This window comes from Cicer arietinum, chromosome 4, assembly GCF_000331145.2.
Source record: "Cicer arietinum cultivar CDC Frontier isolate Library 1 chromosome 4, Cicar.CDCFrontier_v2.0, whole genome shotgun sequence".
NCBI lineage: Eukaryota > Viridiplantae > Streptophyta > Magnoliopsida > Fabales > Fabaceae > Cicer > Cicer arietinum.
In genome coordinates, this window is record NC_021163.2 from 20,335,983 (window position 1) to 20,355,627 (window position 19,645).

The 19,645-nt window shown below is 27.2% G+C and overlaps 2 protein-coding genes across 2 annotated transcripts; one reads left to right on the plus strand and one right to left on the minus strand.

Moving 5' to 3' along the window:
- Positions 1–5,442: 5,442 nt before the first annotated feature.
- On the plus strand, positions 5,443–10,666 carry LOC101510917 (RNA polymerase sigma factor sigF, chloroplastic-like). Its single transcript, XM_004497470.4, has 9 exons — positions 5,443–5,764; positions 6,660–6,811; positions 7,231–7,355; positions 7,460–7,669; positions 7,775–8,063; positions 8,175–8,405; positions 8,554–8,694; positions 8,882–9,082; positions 10,026–10,666. The coding sequence occupies exons 1-9, from the start codon at positions 5,671–5,673 to the stop codon at positions 10,311–10,313; spliced, it is 1,731 nt and encodes a 576-aa protein (XP_004497527.1). The 5' UTR covers positions 5,443–5,670; the 3' UTR covers positions 10,314–10,666.
- Positions 10,667–10,905: 239 nt separating this feature from the next.
- Positions 10,906–11,382, minus strand: LOC140919989 (ubiquitin-like protein-NEDD8-like protein RUB3). The gene has a single exon (XM_073367286.1). It carries the CDS (start codon positions 11,380–11,382, stop codon positions 10,906–10,908), a length of 477 nt encoding a protein of 158 aa, XP_073223387.1.
- Positions 11,383–19,645: the final 8,263 nt, after the last annotated feature.

A 19,645-nucleotide genomic window follows, 5' to 3' on the forward strand; every position in this document is an offset into this window, starting at 1 on the left:
GACCCCACGTAAACACTGAGGCCCAGTGAGTGGATTATATAGTAGCGTGGATTTGAGGTTAGTGGGCCTACTCACTAACACATTATTGCTGATTCATATACTATGATTTTTATTTATTTGACCAAAAATAAATACTGTCATATTTTTTATTTTTTTGACATTGATGGTACTTTGAATTTTTTGTCTGCTACTATTGTTTTTTTTAGATTGTGATTTTTTTAAGACTAGATAAATAAATGAGACACAAAAATTGACACGATGGAAAATGAGACACAAAAGTTGACACGATGGAAAATGAGACACAAATATAATACTTTAATATTTTATGAAAAATAAAACACGGTCTTTGTATTTTATATGATATTGTATTTCTATCCAATATTGTATCAAATTTTGTGTTTCAATAACAATAGTATTTGTCTTTTAAATTGTAAGCATCACTCAAATTATCTCTCGAATTTTATAAATTGATAAATACATCATCTAAAATTATAAAATAGTAATCAAAACAGTTCATATTTAAACTTTTATAATTAAACATTTTGACGTGACATATTAATTTAATATTTGACTACTCTATATTGATTTCATTAATGCCATCACAACTTGAACTAATTCTTTTTTGAAATTTAAATTTTTTTATCGACTAATCTATCTATAATTTGTTTATGCGCAATTACAATTTCTCACACATTTATCTCTGGAATGACAAAAATTTATGGAGATATTTATCAAAAGATGACATTGATGTGAAATCAACATGGATAAGCTACATATTCAATTACAGTATCACATCAAAATATCAAACGATAAAAATGTACAAATAGATTATTTTGATTGATATTTTATAATTTTAACAATATATTTGTCAATTCACAAAATTCATTGACTAATTTGACCGACAATTGCAATTTCAAGGACTAATTTGCACATTCACAATTTTTTTTTAAAATTTTTACTTTGAGTTTAGTGACAGTTTAATCATGATCTTGTGAGATGTTAAAATCAAACATTTTTAATTACTTTCTAACTACTTTTTTTGTTGAACAACGTGAATTTATTTAAATAAATGAAATTCTAATAAGATATGATCTTGTTTTAACTACTATTTAAAGTTTTAATAATTTTGAATCAAGTTGAATGGATTTAAATTGAGAAGGCATATCTATCACATGGTATGAATTTTTTTAATATAATTTAGTCGGATAAGGCTGAAGACTCAATTTTTTTTTATAATTTTATAACTATTATAAAAATTGTTGCTTAAATTAGTTTATACTTAGTGCTGAAAATTTACTTTTTATTATTCAAAACAAAGTTTATTCAGATAGTAATAGTTTTATCAAAAGAAGTTTATTTTTTTGACTCAATCAAAACATGTTAGAAATAATTTTTTTTTAAAAGAAAACATTAAACATGTTAGAAGATTGCGATTCTCAAAAGAATTAAATAGTGTCTTAAATATGTGTTAAATATACTTGCCATCTTATTCTTTAATATATTTTTGGTAAAATTATTTTTTAATATTTTATTTACTATTGTGGACAATTAAGAAGAGAAAAGTATTGAGATTTGACTCTTTCTCAAAATTGGTCAATGATTTATTGGTAAAATTTAGTTGATTCATTAAAAGTTAAAATTTTAAAAATAATGGTTACATTCTGAATTGTATGCGAATAAGTTCATAGAAATTTCTTCGAAAACAAACTTCCAAATAAAGTTTAAAGAAAAAAATGATTAAATAAGTTTTTAGTTTCAATGTAGTTTAAATTTTTTTAATCTCTATAAAAAATTTCTTAACTTTTAAATCCCTTCCAATTTTTCATTTTTATTTTTGGTATGAATTTTTAAGTCAATTCATGTGTATCATTTAAATTTTTGAATGATTTTTTGTATTTATATTTAAGACATTACAAACACATTCATTAAAAAAAATTATAATTTTTTAACATATCATTAACTTAAATATGAATTTGTAAGCTTTTAACTCTTAAAAGTTATATTTAATTTATATTTTGTTAAAAAAATATAAATGTTTGTCTGAGAGATCTTTAAAATTTTGAAGAGTACAATTGAGTAGACTTGAAAAAAAACAAAGGACAAAAAAATGAAATTAGAAAATTTTAAAAACTAAAAAATTAAATGTTATCTTATAGATACTAAAAGTAAAATAAGATTTTATATGGATTAAATAAATATAGCGTTTGACTTATGAGAGACCATGTAGTTGGGAACATGAGATTTGGGATGGAGTCATCTCAAATTTGGTGAGTTAATTCACGGGCCTTACATGTTGACCACTTTTGGCCTTTGAGAATTGTGACGTGATTTATTGTTTCCAAATTATTTGATAGTAGTACTATGAGTGATGTAATTATTTTTTGGGTCTTGCGAAGGTTTAAAATACTAAAATAAAATATTTTTGTTAGAAAGAATAATTTTTGAATTTATAAAGAGTTGAAAATACAAATTTTAAGATAAAAATTTTACGTTTAATATATTAAAATGTGTCTTTAATGTATAGGTTAACATTTGTTTTATTTTGTATGTATTGATAATATTTTTTATATTGGTTTAGCTACATAGCAATGAAAAGTTAAATAAATTAAGACCAACGTGTAGTTTTTGAGAGTGTTAGCCAACTCATAGTTAATGCTAATTAATCTTGCATCATCTCTGTATATATATTAATTTATTTTTTATTAAGCTAAATCACATGGAAAGCTTGTGTATGTATAATTCACTTTTTTTTTCTTTCTCAGTTTTCTAGATATTGCTTGTATATGTTTTTCTACACATGAATCCAGAAGATCTTCTAGCTTATTCGGGAACTCGCAAGGTGGATTCCTTGAGGAGTGGGGTGATACCATTTGTATGTTATATCTATTTTTAAACTCAAATAATTATTTTTAGAAAATAAACATTACAAAAAAATATTATACAAAAAAAAACAATATAGATAAGATGATAATGTAATATACATATAAATTTTAGACAAATAGATGATTCTATGTCGTTTATGTAACACTCTTTTCTCGGATGGCGAAAATGGGTGTTACAATACTCATGTTATACCATTAATTGGAAGATTTTTTTAAGTTCCTTTTTTTCTATAACAATTTTGTTAGGTTTATGCCTTATTCTCCATGACTCTAAGGTACAAGAATGGAAAAAAATGAGTTGTTGTTCTTTGATCTCTAAAAAAGCCTTTTTGTTTTTAATAGTTGGATAAATTTACATTTTATTGTTAGATCTATATTTGTTTGAAGAATGAATGTGCCATCTTTTTTTATGTTATATGATTGAAGTCGATGGATTGTCATGCAAGATTAATTAGATGTTAATGTAGGAACAACAAATTAGTTGAATTCCTAACTAATCTGAGTAAAGTTATTGCTTTTGGAATTTAAACTTCCCCTATATAAATCTTTTGGTGAGATGATAATATTTGAGATATAGTCAAGCCATTTAAAGAGTATTTACATTGAAAATATTGTATAAAATTAAAATGGAATGAGAGTTGTTTAAAATAGTTATGTTAGACTCTACGTATAATGACAGCTGCATAATTTAAATCTACACAATTATAGGAATTTATAACAAATCCTAGTCATAAGATATGTGTGCAAACAGTGAGTTATTAATTACAAGTTTATAACAAATCCTAAATTTATGAAATGTCTTGGTTTATAAATTTATAACATTGAATGATACTAGGCGCAAGGCATGTTTATGTTAATCATAAATGAAAATAGGTGCAAGGCATGTTGCAGTGCATTATAACAATTTGTACTAGAATCAGGGCCTGCAATTAAGTTTATAAGTTGGAAGATATATTTATAAAATAAAAATAGCTAATGTAATAGATTTGCACATCTAAAGTGCTTCTTTGTGACTGCAGTTTCTTTCAAAAAAATATGCTTCATTTTAATTTTAATTCTTAAAAAAATTATATTTTTCATTTATACTCCTGCACAATTAATTTTTTTTTAAAAAAAACTCCTTAGTGTGATTTTTTAATTTTAAAAAATAAGGTGGTTAATTTTGTATGACGTGATATATGATCACGGTATAATTGTTGTTGATTAAAAAAATATTTAATTATTATAATATTAATTAAATTTATTGACCAAATAATTGATTTAATTAAACTAATTTGACCATTGTTACCATTTCTTTTGAACCGGTTGAATTGGAAAGGAGATTTGGGTTTTCAGGGAAGGACAACGCAACTAAGTGTTGTGTTGGTTGGCTTTGACCCTTTATCACAATCAAGGGGAGAACTCATGTCTTTTTTTCAAATATGCACCTATGGTTGATGCTTCTTCTATGGTGGAGGAGTGTGAAGGTTTATACTAGAATGCTTGAACTTTTCATTTTATAATAATGTTTAACATCTTAATATATTTCAAAATTCTAGATCTTATTTAATATTTGTTTGTAAATACTTTTTTTATTAGTTATCCTAATCTGTATTTATAAATTTAAACAATTGAAAAATCTACTTTTCTGTTGTTGTATATTTCATGTTATTATCATCATTTAAATAACTATGTGATTTGAATTAATTTTTGTAATTCTATTATTTTATACTATAGAAAATAGGATTTAATTATAGTATTAATAATTTTTACTTTAACAATGAATCACAATCATATAATTTTAACAAATGTTTGAATTTTATGATAATCACTTTTAAAGTGGTAGACATAAATAATTGTGATATGTTGACCATGTAAAATAATTTACACTCCAAATACATACAATTTAAACTCTAAAAAATACTTATACGATATATTCAATCAATAAAACATAATTAAAAAAATTCGTAAAAAAATAAAAATAAAAATTCATGAATAATACTACCACATAGGTAGATGGATCCAAGATTTTTGATAAGTGAGGGCAATATTGTGTACTACAAATATTTATAAAGAAATATTTTTTAATAATGCATAAGCAAAAAATAATAACATCATTATTATAGTAGTAATACAAATTATAATTGTTCTTTATGTCTTTTATATTTTATTTTTCAACACTATGAGAAATATATTTCTCTATATGTGACTAAATAACCATTCAATAATTTATATTTCATACTTTTGTAGATTTAATTCTTCACAAATAAAATTATTCAATAATCTTTAATGGGTGTAATTCATCATTTTTAATAGAAAAAAATAAAATTGTTCAATGACTAATTAACAAATATAAGATTAAGTGGGGGCAATTTCCCTAAACCCTAAACACAATCTTGGAAATTGGATTTAAGGCAGATGAAATTAATGGATTAATATAGAAACTGGGCTGAAAGTGTCCACTTAAAATGTAACCCATATATTTTGAGAAAGTGTGATCCAAGCCCAATTGGTCATTATTGAACATTATGATAAGCATTTAATGCACCATGTATGCATATATAAGAAGAAGAAGAAACTAATCCAATGTCAGAAAAATAACCAAACCAGAGGTCTGAAATAAGCTACGTTAATAAAAAGCGTTCTTGCTTCAACTTTATCCATATCTATATCTATTCAAATTTCTACTGTTTCGTTTCATGGGAAACAAACTTCACATGCTTAAGTTCATTTTCTACGGAATTCAACACACACTGCAACGTTGTACTAGTATCGCTTTACTTTAGTATGGTATCCTCGTACTTCAGCTATGGAATCTGCAAGGAGTATGTTTTCTTCGTCTCCATCGTTTCCTCCAAGAACTCACCATTGGAACACTCTTCCTTCATCTTCTTATACTTCTGGTAATGTTAATTACAATTTCAATTTTGTTTTTCATTCTTTTTTTGTATTTTGTGTCAAGTGCTTAAGTTCGAATTTTGACTGAAACAATTATTAGACAGACTTTAATTGTCTCTGAGGCCAACTCTGGTTTACTAGACTTTTCTGTGAGAACTAGAGGGTTAAGACCAAGAGTTATGATTGGCATTACTTTTGATTTGTTGCTTGTATAAATGATTTTGCTGTTGGTGTTGTGTTTTATCACTAGATATCATTTTTAAATTGAAATGGTAGTATGGGTTGAAATTCAGTAATGTGTCAGGATATACATTGCCCATTTTCAGCATTATTATCCTTTTGAAGTTCCATTTTTTTTATCCTTATCTATAATTTTGAATTGGAAGTCTGGGTAACTTTGTAGTATGCATCTTATATTTATATTAGATTTTTTCAATTATGGATTTCATTCTACTAATTTGTGGATTTTCATCAGCTACTAGTGTATGCTGGTTTCACTTGTGAAAGGGACATAATTGATTCTAGAGGGGTATAATTGATTTTGATATGCTTAGATGTTTATGGATAGAATTGATTATAATTTGAACCTAGAATTTGGTGCTTTTACCTCTTCAGTTGATTTTTTAGCCTAGAATTTGTTCAACCAATTTTTACATGAATATATCCAAATGTAAATAAGTTACTTTACATTTAACTCAATTTTAGCAAGGATCAATTTTACAGCATCAACTTATTCAAAATCCATTTTTTTTTTCATTGCAGAACTAAACACATACTTATTTGTGGATTTTACAAACACATAACTAACTCTGATTTGGGTAATGTGTGATTGTGTATCTTCCTTCCCCTGTAAGTCTGAATTGAAAATGCGTTACAATGTCTGTGTTCATAAACCTGCAGTTCTGATGCTTCGGGAACAAGTTGCGCCTACAATCACCGCCTGGTCTACTAGTTTTTCAGCTCAGAATTTTCCTACTTCAGTTCTTTTACAAGAGCAGCGTGACGAGTATAGGCCTCTATTGCACATTTCTAAGGGAGACAAGACATGCCAGGTTTGGATTTTATTGATATATACTATCATCATCAGACTTAGGTTTATTTCTGCATATTTTTTATTTTGTTATCAAATCAATTTGAAATAGAATTGGTTGATGACCTATGAAAAACAAACACTTCTTCTTAAAGTAGAATGTTGGACACATTTCTGACATCAACACCCTTATGGCACTCATATGACAAGGGTTGTACACTCCTCATCAGGTGTTCTAATTAAGAATTAGTATCTGTTAAAACTTTTGAGACTGAATTTTAGTTTTCTTGATGTAATGAACTAATGATGCAATCTTTTTGACATGAAATGCACTAAGTGGCTCCTTAGGTTCTAATTTATAGATTTTTCCTACTTCATCAATTAATGACATAATGCCAAATGGAGACACTTGCAATTAATACTTCCTTTGTTTTTCTTCAGGCAACATTAAATACAACGCAGATGGATATGGTCTCGGTTCACGAAGAGAATAACACCAGCAATGTTGATCAGGTATCACATGACTTCAGGCAGCACCTTCATCTCTTGCCTCATTTAGAGAACTTGTAAGATAATCTTCCACATCAATTCAATCAGTTAGTAATTTATAATTGGAAGTTTTGCCTATCCTAAGCTATCTCCTTAAAGACGCATAAACGGTTTATTGCAGATTAACTTCCTCACAAACAGGAGAAATCAATGCTTCTTCGAATCTACAGCGTGTTGTTGACTCAGACAGGCCAGCAGATAGTTTACAATGTAATGCAGTTTCTCTTCCTAGGAAAGCTTTTACTCCATCGAAAAAACAAGCAGCCTCGGTAGCCGAAGACTTGAAATCAGTTAAAGTTGACGAGGATGCTAACAATTCAGTTCCTTTTGGGTTAGTTTTATCTTTTTGGCCAACTCTGATATCTCTACTTTATTTTTCCTGTTTATAGGTTAATTTCATTGGAGTTTAATGCCTAAACTAAAAACTTCGCTTCAGTCTAGCCTCTCCCGGTTTGGCCGAGCCTTCACTCGGAAGCAATAAAACTGTACGATCAACTCGGCTTAGAGAGAGACGAGCAAAGGAGAGAAAGGTATCAAAGTCAAAAGTTAAAGACAAAGAAACTCACCTTGCCGGAAAAGATGCAACACAGGAAAAGCTACAAATACAAAAAAAGACAAGTAAAGGATTAAATCAAAATGATCCCTTGAACTCGTTCTTGCAGAGTCCAGACTCGAAGCAACTTTTAACTCTTGAACAAGAGTCTAAGTTGATTGCTCAGATACAGGTGTGATGTTAGTTACCATGAATTCGTTACTCCATTGAATGGATTTGGAGGGTGTGATGTTACTTTTGACTCTTGTATCAATAAGTCTTATTAATGTGGACTATGTAACAGGACCTATTGAGATTGGAAGAATTGAAGACCAGTCTTCAATCTCAATTTGGAAGGGAACCAACTATGGTTGAATGGGCTGAAGGGGCAGGACTAAACTGGCGGAAACTGAAGGCGCAGCTTCGTTCTGGTAACAGAAGCAGAGAAAAATTGATTCAAGCAAATTTACGCATGGTACACTATGTTGCTAAAAATTACCAAGGGCGTGGTCTCAGCCTTGAGGACTTATTACAGGTAGTTTTAGACATCCCATTGGCCCATTATTGCGAAAAGAGTGTTTTGTTTAAAGGGTTTAATCTTTGTCTTCACTCTTCTTCTCAGTGTTGTCAATTACAATTCCCTTCTATATCTTTTACATTTTCGTTTTCTGGTGCTGCTGCAGGAGGGAAGCACAGGTCTTTTGAAGAGTGTTAAAAAGTTTAAACCCCAAGCCGGGTCCCGATTTGGTAATTACGCATACTGGTGGATAAAACAAGCAATAAGGAAAGCCATATTTAATCATTCCAGGACAATCCGTCTGCCGGTAAAATTAAGTTGTTTAAATTTAAGCTTCACTCTTTTGAAATGTCGGTGTTCATTAAAAATTTGAAGTGGTTGACAAGGAACAAAAATGATGTTACTATTGCATTGATATTTTTTTAGCATCTTAGCTTTTTTGCATAACGAACATCAATTCCATCTCGGTAACAGAACCCTTGTATTATCTCCAGGAGAAGGTATATGCCAAACTGAGCAAGGTATTGGAGGCGAAGAAATTGTACATGGAAGAGGGAAATCTTAACCCGACCAAAGAAGAATTAGCAAAAAGGGTAGGAATTTCAGCAGACAAGGTTGACAGTTTGCTGTTTGTTTCAAGAATTCCAATTTCTATGCAGAAAACTGTGTGGGCCGAGCATGATACAACTTTCCAGGTATTGTAGGCTAGCTAATGTGATTTCCTTCTTGAGAAGTTGCAGGTTCTTAAATTGTTATCAAATAGCTATTATAGCTGCCTTATAGCACTTTATCATAGCAGAATTTGTATATGTTGCTATTGTTCCACGACATGTTATTTAGTAGAAAGTGTCGTCAAATAGTGGCTATAGTGGCACTATAAGCACAATTTTAACAAACCTTTATTTTTCACGATAACAATTGACAACACTGGCTTCTTACTACTATGGCGTGCCATAATGAAAAAGCACGTCCTTTATCAGCATTTAGAATGTTATTCAGCTTCCCACTTTTGTTTGGTGAATGTTTGCACAAAGTGTTTTGCTGGTGATGAAAAACCGTAAAAATGAATTGGTGCAATCATTATGTTTGCTTGAAGGGAACTAGCAGCCTAAAGTATGTTAGGACTCGGGCACCTTAAGGCTTAAGCAAGTGGTTAGTTCGACCTCTAACTCTTGCTATGGAGAAAATCCAGGAGGGAAGAATCCACCTTGTGGGACCAATAGGTTCTCCGATGGAGATTAATCTCTACTAAACGGCAGTAGGTACTTTGTACCTTTAATATGGTTATCAAAAAATAAAGTATGGTTAGGACTTGGAGAAGCCGATAAATCAGAATCGGATCACAATGTTTTAATAGCAGATTAGCCAGAGAAACATGGTAGTCTACCTTAAAGTCTTGATTAAATATTTCAGGAGTAGTGATCAGACTGAAGTAACAATCAGACAATTGACAATCTATAGTTCTCTTCTATTGATTGAAATGGCTGTTCTTCCTTTTGTTGAGGCCTATAAGGGTGGCTCTTTTCAAACAGTGCTTAAGTTATCCTTTATTTGTTTTGAACTTTGGTATTAGCAGTTTCTGCAATGTGATTCCACCATAGGAAATAGAATTGACCATCATTTTCTTATAAATTGCAGGAGATTACTGCAGACACCGCAATTGAGAGCACAGACATGAGTGTTGCAAAACAGCTTATGAGACGACATGTGCTCAACACCTTAAAAACCTTACGCCCTAAAGAAAGAAGGATAATTCGGCTAAGATTTGGTTTTGAGGATGGAGAAGAGAGATCTTTATCAGAAATTGCAGAAATATTTGGTTTGTCGAGGGAAAGGGTCCGTCAGTTGGAGAGCCGGGCACTCTACAAGCTCAAAAAGTCTCTTGTCTGTCAAGGACTCGATGCATACGCAGACTTGCTTATATAGAAGAGAAGACACAAAGGTTATGCATTTCATTTTACATGGTTGAGAGTCACTTTTTTATAGCAACTTTTTGAGCTCTAGTATCTAGGTTGAGTTTTGAAAGCGACTTTAACACTAAACTGCTGCAATTGAGGATAAATCAGAGCGCCTTATGGCTGCCAGTTGCGGAAGAAATCGGCAGAGTAAACAAGTGAAATTTATACAACGAGAACATCTATACTAAAAAGCATTTTAATGACATTTATTCCAAAGAATAAGTTAAATAAACTGTGTATTTATGTATGTTTTGTATTATTTTGATAGACCTTCGTTTTGACGGCGGTTAGATCAGATGCTATCGTTAATATTTCTACGTAGATTTGATTTTCTTAAATTTAATTCAGAAAATATATAGTAAATAATCAGATTAACGTTGAGATTACGTTACGAAAAATCTATCAAAAAGTTATATTATATTCATTACATATAATTCTATTCATTTTATTCAAACGACATCACCAGTCCAAAACTTATGATTTTTAAAAAGTCATATAAATTAAAGAGTCATCGCAGGTGCAAAGGTTTAATTGGGCGTGATTTGAAACAGTAATATAAATTATCGAGGTTGAATGTCCAGGCAAAGTTTAATTTCCGAATCGTGGTTGATATAATATGCGTGAAGAGGACGGTCATCCGCCATTTCAACATTGAAACGACGGAGGGTGAAAATATTAATAGGAATTCCCCAATACCGTGAAACTTTTCTGCGCAAGTCACTAACCTTATCAGTCTCCACCACCCTCACATATCCGTCGCCGCTACGGCCATGAAATTTCACCAAAACGTGTAGTTTCAAGCCCGGTGGTAGCGGGTTGACAACTAGAGTAACATTTTCCGTTTCATCTCCACACAAGGCATAGAATCCAATCCTTTTATCGTTTTCCATCTCTATACCTTTATACCAGAGATTTTGCCTGTGTATTTCCACCTCCAACTCGTCTTCAATTTTGCTTTTCAAATCAAAAACAAATTCTGATATAGATATTTCTACTGTAGGTTCTATCTCACCTCCACTTATCTTAAAATGTACCATCTTTTTAGAGCTAAATTTTGTTAATTTATTTATTTCTTTTTATAACAACTAATTTTGTTATTATTTTCTCTACTTTGGTGAATTGCATGTGTTGATCACTTTGGTTATATTTTCAAGGGATCTTGCATGCGAAGTTGATTGTTGTAGTTTGTGAAAATTGAGTAGCCCAACTAACAAAGAGTCACAACCCTCGTGTTTTCAAGACCTGTTGTGAACTTTGTGATATAATAATGACCTAGCTAAATTGCATATAAAACAAATATGGCATGCTTTTACATGTCCTTACAGGCTGTATACTAAAAATATTGTACAAAAAATATTAATAAGAACAGTGCTAGAACATATGTATTTAATATGTTGGTATGAATTTAGGATTATGAATGTTGGATGGAATATCCTTTAATTATCTCTCGATCAAATTTCGAATTAATAGTATTCATTTCTATTGGAAATTACATGTGTAAGACCAAAAAAGTAATATATACGTTGATTGAAATTTATTTTCAATACACTTCTCATCTTAAAAATTTCATCATTAATTAAAGTAAGTAATTAGTTGAATAGTTTTGAGACAAGTATCTTATCTTCTTTTCTATAAATTTCAACTATTTATTCATCATAAATTTCAACATCTATTAGATTTTAAGTTGAATTCGTTTATATTCCGAATATTTTCTCATCTTATTTGGAATCCATATTTTGAGACTAATATTTTGACTTCATTTTGAGAGAAAATTGATATGGCTCATCTAACATTTCTTTCTTAATATAGAGACTAGTATCTCATCATAAATTTCAACATCTACTAGATTTTGAGTTACCTATGTTTTTATAGGGATCATTGTTAAATCTATCCATGCAACGAAGTGTGTCATTCTAAGATAAGAAAGTAAATAGTTAAATAATTTCCATAAAAACATAAATAACAAGAATGCGATTTAGCATCTAAGTTTATTCATAAATAAACCAATAGAATAAGATTAAGGACAACTCTTTGACTCAAACCCTTTACTCACTAAAAAAACCTAATTCCTTAGGTCGTTAGCTATTAAATAAAACATAAATAAAATTGATTATTGAGAACGCACAATCACATTTCCATGTGCCATATTTCTATGGTCACTATGCTAATGACTAAGGAACCCAAGTTCCAGTTATTACTACCCATCACCGAACAGTGAAGCAATCCTGAAATCAATTCAATAATGATTAATTAAAGAAAAACAATAAGAATGAATAAACTCAATTGTATAAATATAAATGAAAATTTAATCACATAATAGTTTCAAGAGTTTCATCTAATCCTTGTGTAAGCAATTTAGCTGCTCATACTCATGGAATTAAACAACATGAAAAGATGAAATTACACATGTAGAAATCCATTGAATCTTCAATCTCATGTTCCCAAGGGTGAATCTTCAACTTACGGAACCTCCAATATGCTTTACTCATCTTACTTTGGTTTCAAAATGTAAGAATGACTAGGATTTTCATCAAATATTGATGCAAAAAAACATGTCATCGTATGCAGCTGAATGACATGCATAGCAACTTTGTCAAATCCAACATCATATACTTATTTTGCTTTCAGTTGTAGAATAACATTCCATGTCCACACACTTTCCCCTACACCCTAACCCCCTCCACGTCCACATCGAATTACAAATACTACATGAAGAGAGGTGACCAAGGCAAGGACTTAGGTCTAAAAATAAATATATTACTTCATTGGAAAAAAAAAGTCTCAAACCAAAATATGTTTATGATATTATTAAATAAATTCTATAATTATATAAAATTGTCTTTTACTTAGTTGGGAAAATTTGATTATATGTTTACTTTTTCTTTTTAATTTCAAAGATATATGTTTTTAAGATATAAATATGTGTAATTTTTGTAAAGAAAAAGATATATGTGTAATTAATAAAAAGAGTTTATTTATTTTTGTAACACTTTTTATTTCTATTTTATTCTCTAATTTATATGGTCAAACTTATCTACCTCTAAGAAATATCACATTTTAAAGTTTGTCTTAAGACCCTTAATTTATTGAACTTGGACGACTCATATTATCATATTTAATCAAATTGGATTTATAATTTTTTTTTAATTAAAAAAATCAATATTCATTCATCAAATTAATAGAATACTTCAATATAAAATAAAATAAAAATTCATTAAAATTAAAAATGAAAAATTTGTGAAGAAGTTCGCATCCAACACCTAAGTTAATAGGTATAATACAAAAAAATATCTACAAATATGACAATATTAAAGTATCTAGAATATTCATGTTTTCAAATATGCAACTTTTATAAGGCGAAAGTCATTGATTGAATTTATATATATTTGATCAGAATTAATTTAAACACTATAACAAGATCGAAAAACTAAACAATGTTGCACTTAATCGGTAAAATAACAAAAAAAATCTAAAAAAAAAAATCTATATAAAAATTATTTATATAGCTAATGGATAGAGAAAAAACAATATCTCAGAAGTGATTTTGGAAAGAAAAAAAATGACACTAGATCACTTCTATTCTATGATGATGAAGAAAGAAAGCTAGAGAGCACAAGAGTGCGCTAGGTTATTGGGCAGGTCTTGTTGAGGTGCACGATTTATAATATATCTCATAAACAAACCATAAAATTTTTATTTTAATGGCCTTCACTGCTAAATTGTGGAAATTATATTCCATTTCTCCTTTAGCAAAAATATAAAAGATACTTCCTCTAGTCAAATACATAAGAAAGTAAAATAAAAATATTGTCCACGAAGCTTAGTTTAATGTTTTATACTTTTAAAATCTTTTCATCAATTTAACCTCAACATTAAATATTTTCATACGAGTAATAAATTCATTTATACTAAATATAAAAAAGATATAAAAGTCATTTAAATAATAAATATAATTTAATAAAATGTGTAATTTTTATTTGTAAACCCTAAGTCAAATAACAAATACTGCAGTTGAATACAAGTTTATTTACTATTTTATCTACAAATTAAAAATATAATAACTTTTTTAATAATTGAGAAAAACATCTCTGACTTTTTTTTGTATATAATGATTATGTAAAAATTAAAGTAACATAAATTATTCTGATAAAAGTTAAATAAATATATTTGATACAAACTTTAAATTAAATACATTTATTTTTGTTTGTATTTTATTAATAAAAAAAAAGTATTTAGAATGGTAAAAATATATAAGAACCAAAATCTTGGCCTATACGATTTTCCATATATGCTTCTGACAATAGATGCAATATTCAGAGTCCACCCCTGATCCAGAAAATTACCGGCAAATAGATATTTATTTATCTACTATGTTATATAAATAAATACATTACAGAACATTCCATATTTCTACTATTTATTTTATATATTCTTCTGTATGGTTGCAATTAGGCATTAAAAAAATCATCATCCATGGCATTGGCAGTAGAGGAAATAAGCAACACAAACCAAACCAATGAAATCAATCAACAACAACAACATCATCCTTGCAAGTCTTTTGGCCAGAAATGTAATCATTTTGTGAAGAATCAGCGGGCGAAATTCTATATTTTTCGCCGTTGTATAGCAATGCTTCTGTGCTGGCACGAACAGAGCTAGCACAGAATCGAATAGAAGGAAAGGGACGGAAAGATAACAACTTTATTTACATAATAACAGTTACTATATTATTATTGTTATTATAAGAACTGCTACTATGTGATACTAGATATTATAACAATGTCCTTTTTTTGGTACATTAGATTATAACATTGTTCTATTATTATGTTTTATATATAATATAGTTAATTCACCAAAAAAAAATATATAATATAGTTATGTTCAGTCACATGTGAAAGGATTAGATATGTTTCAACTAATTTCAAAATGATTGAGCAGATTCTTCTCTTTTCAGATGTCAAGGGTCTCTGAAACTTAGATATATGATTATTGATTCTGTTCTTTAAGTTTAGCACACTCAGCATTTCTAATTTTCTATGCTTCAATTCTTGAATTTAGACCATTTTTTTTTTAATTTCAAATTATAATAAGATTTTTCCTAAATGAATTCATTAAAACTGGAAACAGATAGGTGAGTGGAAATTGTGTAAAAAAAAACGGTTGATGTGTGGTAATATGCAGCAGCTGGTTTTGTAGAGCTTTAATTAAAAGTTGAATACAAATTTGTTCGTATTATCACATTTTCAAATGCACAAATTAGCATGCCACATGCGTTCCTTCCTACCTCAACATTTGACTGCTCTTCATCGTATCTTTCTTTATTCTAAGTAATTATTAATTTAGTCTTTATATTATATTAGTTGGCGTCACATGGTCACTTTGGTGCTCGTTTATTTTATTTTTTATTGATAAAAATATATTTTTAATTCTTTAAATTTTATTTAACTTTTCGTTTAAGTTATATAAGTTTATTTTTTTCTCGACTAAGTCTTTTAAATTATATTTGTTTACATCATTAATCTTTAAGATATATTAAATTTAAAAATATTCTTAAATTATTGTTATAAAATGTTAAAATTTAATCGAAATATCGTAATAAATTGACTATCTAAGTTGATTATGTGGATAAATTTTTATTATCTTATTTTCAAGGTTATACACGGATTTAAATTATTGTAGAGAAATCAAGAAATATATATTAATTATAAGTTTTGATTAATATTTTTTTTAAAATTAGTATGAGAGACATATTGTTGCATCATTTAATAGAGTTTTCAAATGATAATAAATTTTTAATTGAAGTAATTGTTGTCGAAATTGAAATAAATGACTAACGACACAAAAAGAATATAATTTAAGGAACCAAATCGAGCTAAAATAAACTTAAAATGACCTAAATGGAAATTGAGTTAAATTTAAAGGACCATAGATATATTTTGCCTATATTAATAATGGACAATTATTTTTGTGTAGTTTTTATTTTGATTTTATTTTAAATAAAATACTTAATTATGTTTTTGATCTATCTATTTTCGTCAATTCTTATAATTGGTCCTCAATTTTAAAAGCCGACAATTATGGTCCTCTCTTAAAAATTTTAACTAAAAAATTGATGATTTAACATATTTTAAATGACGTGACATGTAATTTTATTATGTAGAACCATGTGAAAAAATCAATTATTTATATGTTTATAAATTTAATTAAAAAATGAATCATTTTTTAAGTTGAAACTAAGTTTTTTTTAGTATTTCATTGGAATTTTATGGATATTAATCAATCAATATTATTATGTCATATGTCACATTATAATTGTTTAGTTGAAAATTTTGATAAAGAACCAAAACTATAGAATTTTAAAATAGGTGATCAATTCAAAGAATTAGTGAAAATAATAGAATTAAAATTACAGTTAAACATAAATAAAATAAATAAAATTGACTAAATATAATTAATATGATTGTGTTGTCCTAATGTATGTCAATCACATATTAAAAAAAAAGGTACGTTAAAAATTAACAATAATTTTGTATAATTTTAAAATTTATTAAGACACGTCAATGTGGTTGACTTTTATGCAATTACTTTTTTAGCATCCAAATAGCAAGCTATTTAAAAAAATAAATAAAAATTTTGTTAAGGAGAATTTTAGTATTATTAAAAATAGACTATACCAAATTCCTCTATCCTCTTTATTATATGTATATATAGATGTATAGATATGTATAATGTATAAATAATAATAAAATATAAACAAAATTAATTGATTACACAATTATTAAGAAAATGGATTAACAAATATAGTGAGAAAGTACACAACTAAAATTTCAATATATATATAAAATTAAAGGATCATTCTAGTTTATTAAAATCACTTTTTTATTAAAATCACTTTTTTATTAATAATTTTATGAACTAAATTAACTAATAAAAAAATATTTAAAAAATTAAATTAATTAATAAAAAACACGTTCAAAAATAAAAATAACTAACAAAATACATTTACTTAGTAATTGCCTAATTTCCACCAAATACGGAAATTAAACTCTTAAAGTATCTATTTTATTTTTTTACAAATAAAACACGTAAGTTAAGCTTCACCACATTTCACGACACAAATCTTTCTGATGTATAGTGTATAGCATTGCTCTTAAGAAATTTAGTTGTTTACATTTACTCTTATTAATCTCATTTAAAAGTTGAACTTCATTACTTAAATGAATAATTTATATTGTATATTATTATTAAATAGGATGAATTTTTATTTATATTTTGTCGTAGTTTAGAAGTGCCAAATTTTGATTATAAGTTGTTGTGATAAAGTATTCATTATTAGAAAATTTAGTTAAATTATCTTTTTAATTTTATTAAAAAATAACTGCATTCTAACTTTTAAGACAACTAATCACTTGATAAAAAAGATAGAGTGAATATGGATTTAATATTAATATATATATTATTTGAATTAATCACAAACTAATATTTTTTACTTTATATTTGTATATTTATGATAAAGCAAATACATCAATGGTTCAAAAAGATAATTTAATAAAAAGAAATATGTTTTTAAAATCATATAAATTTTCAACATTTTATTTAGTTTTTGTAAGAAAAATACAACTTTAGTTCGTATAGAATTATCTTACAAGCAATTTTAGTCTTTATAGTTAAGTTGATATATATTTTTGAATGATTTTCTTTGTAATATTATAAAAGGTTCCTCTATAAAAAAGTAAATTTAAAATTCGATTTCTAGTTCATTTTTCGTTACATTTATCTTGAGCTTAGTGTAAAAATTTATATTTAATTCATCTTATGTTAAAATAAATTAATTTTTTTATAATGTTCTAAACATACTTGTAAAAATATTTAAAATTTAAAAGTTCAATGACATTTAAAAGTGTGAGTTTCAAGAATGACTAAAATTGTTTGTAGGATACTTTTTTAGAGAATAAACATTTTTTTTTACATGACTAAAAATGAAATATTAAAATTATATAGAGACTAAAAATATATTTAACCTTTAATAAAATTACCATTCTTTTTTTTTATTCATCAAACTTTTTTTAATATGTGTAAAATAGTCAAATGAGACGAATATTGTGAGACACAATGGTGTATATTCAAGATTTGATATTGTTGTTGAAAATGAAGATTAATAAGTAATTAAACCAAAACTATTTTTGATTTTGTATAGAAAAACACAAAATGATTGAAACTGGAAATGAAGAACGAAGCCAATAAATTTTTAAGTCTTTCAGTTCTAAAATAAATACATATAATTATTAACCTAGTTCAAAGATAAAAATCTAATATCTAAGGGACTGAATTCGACTTGAATTATCACTTATAATGAGATTAAATTAATTACAATGTTTATGCACTTATACGCCATAACCCAAAATCTCATAATGTGAAATTAACCACTAATAATTAAATTTTAACATAGATAATATATATTAATTACATGGTTTAACTATTCTATAGATCTCTAGATTATTTGAAAGAGGGATAGTAGATAGAATTTTTAAGAGAGACTCTATTAAATAAAGGACAATTGCGTCAAAAGACCAAAAATTTAAAATCACATTAAATAAAGTGCATGAATTTAAAATGAAAATAATTAAACGGACGGAAAAGTAATTGACTTGAATATAAAATTGCAAGTAAGAATAAATGAAACAAATTAATGTGTAATCTTTCCGTGCAAAATATGTGTTTTAAAGGGTTTATAATTTTTTTTTGCGCTAAAAATTTGTCAAGCGTTTAAATAATAAAATATTTTGTTGTAAAATTGTAGATTATATATATATATAAAGTATCGAACTACAATAAATTTATAAATTGTATTTTATTTCTTTCTCACTTCTTGTGTCCGTCTGCTTGTGTATAGATCCTTTCAAAAAAGCAATGTTTTTTCAACTCTCAAAATTGAAGCGATTCCAACAATATATAATATCATAATTCCTTATCTCAATAGAGCACAAATATCTAAATTCGATATTTTTAGATATTTTTAAAAAATATTTATTTGGTAAGAATAAGTTAAACCAACCTAATATTTGAGTATATATAAGTGAACAATTTCCTTTTTAGATGATTAGGGAATGGATAGTAAAGTACATTTGATTTTTTTTAATGAGAGTTAGTTGTTTGATACACCTTTACATATAATTATAAATCAAATGCAAATATGTTTATAAAATAAATAAACCATTTCATGATTTTCATGAGCCGACCATTAGAGATTGTGAGTGTGCATTACATTTGGATTTAAATTGTGATTTATTAAAACTAAGT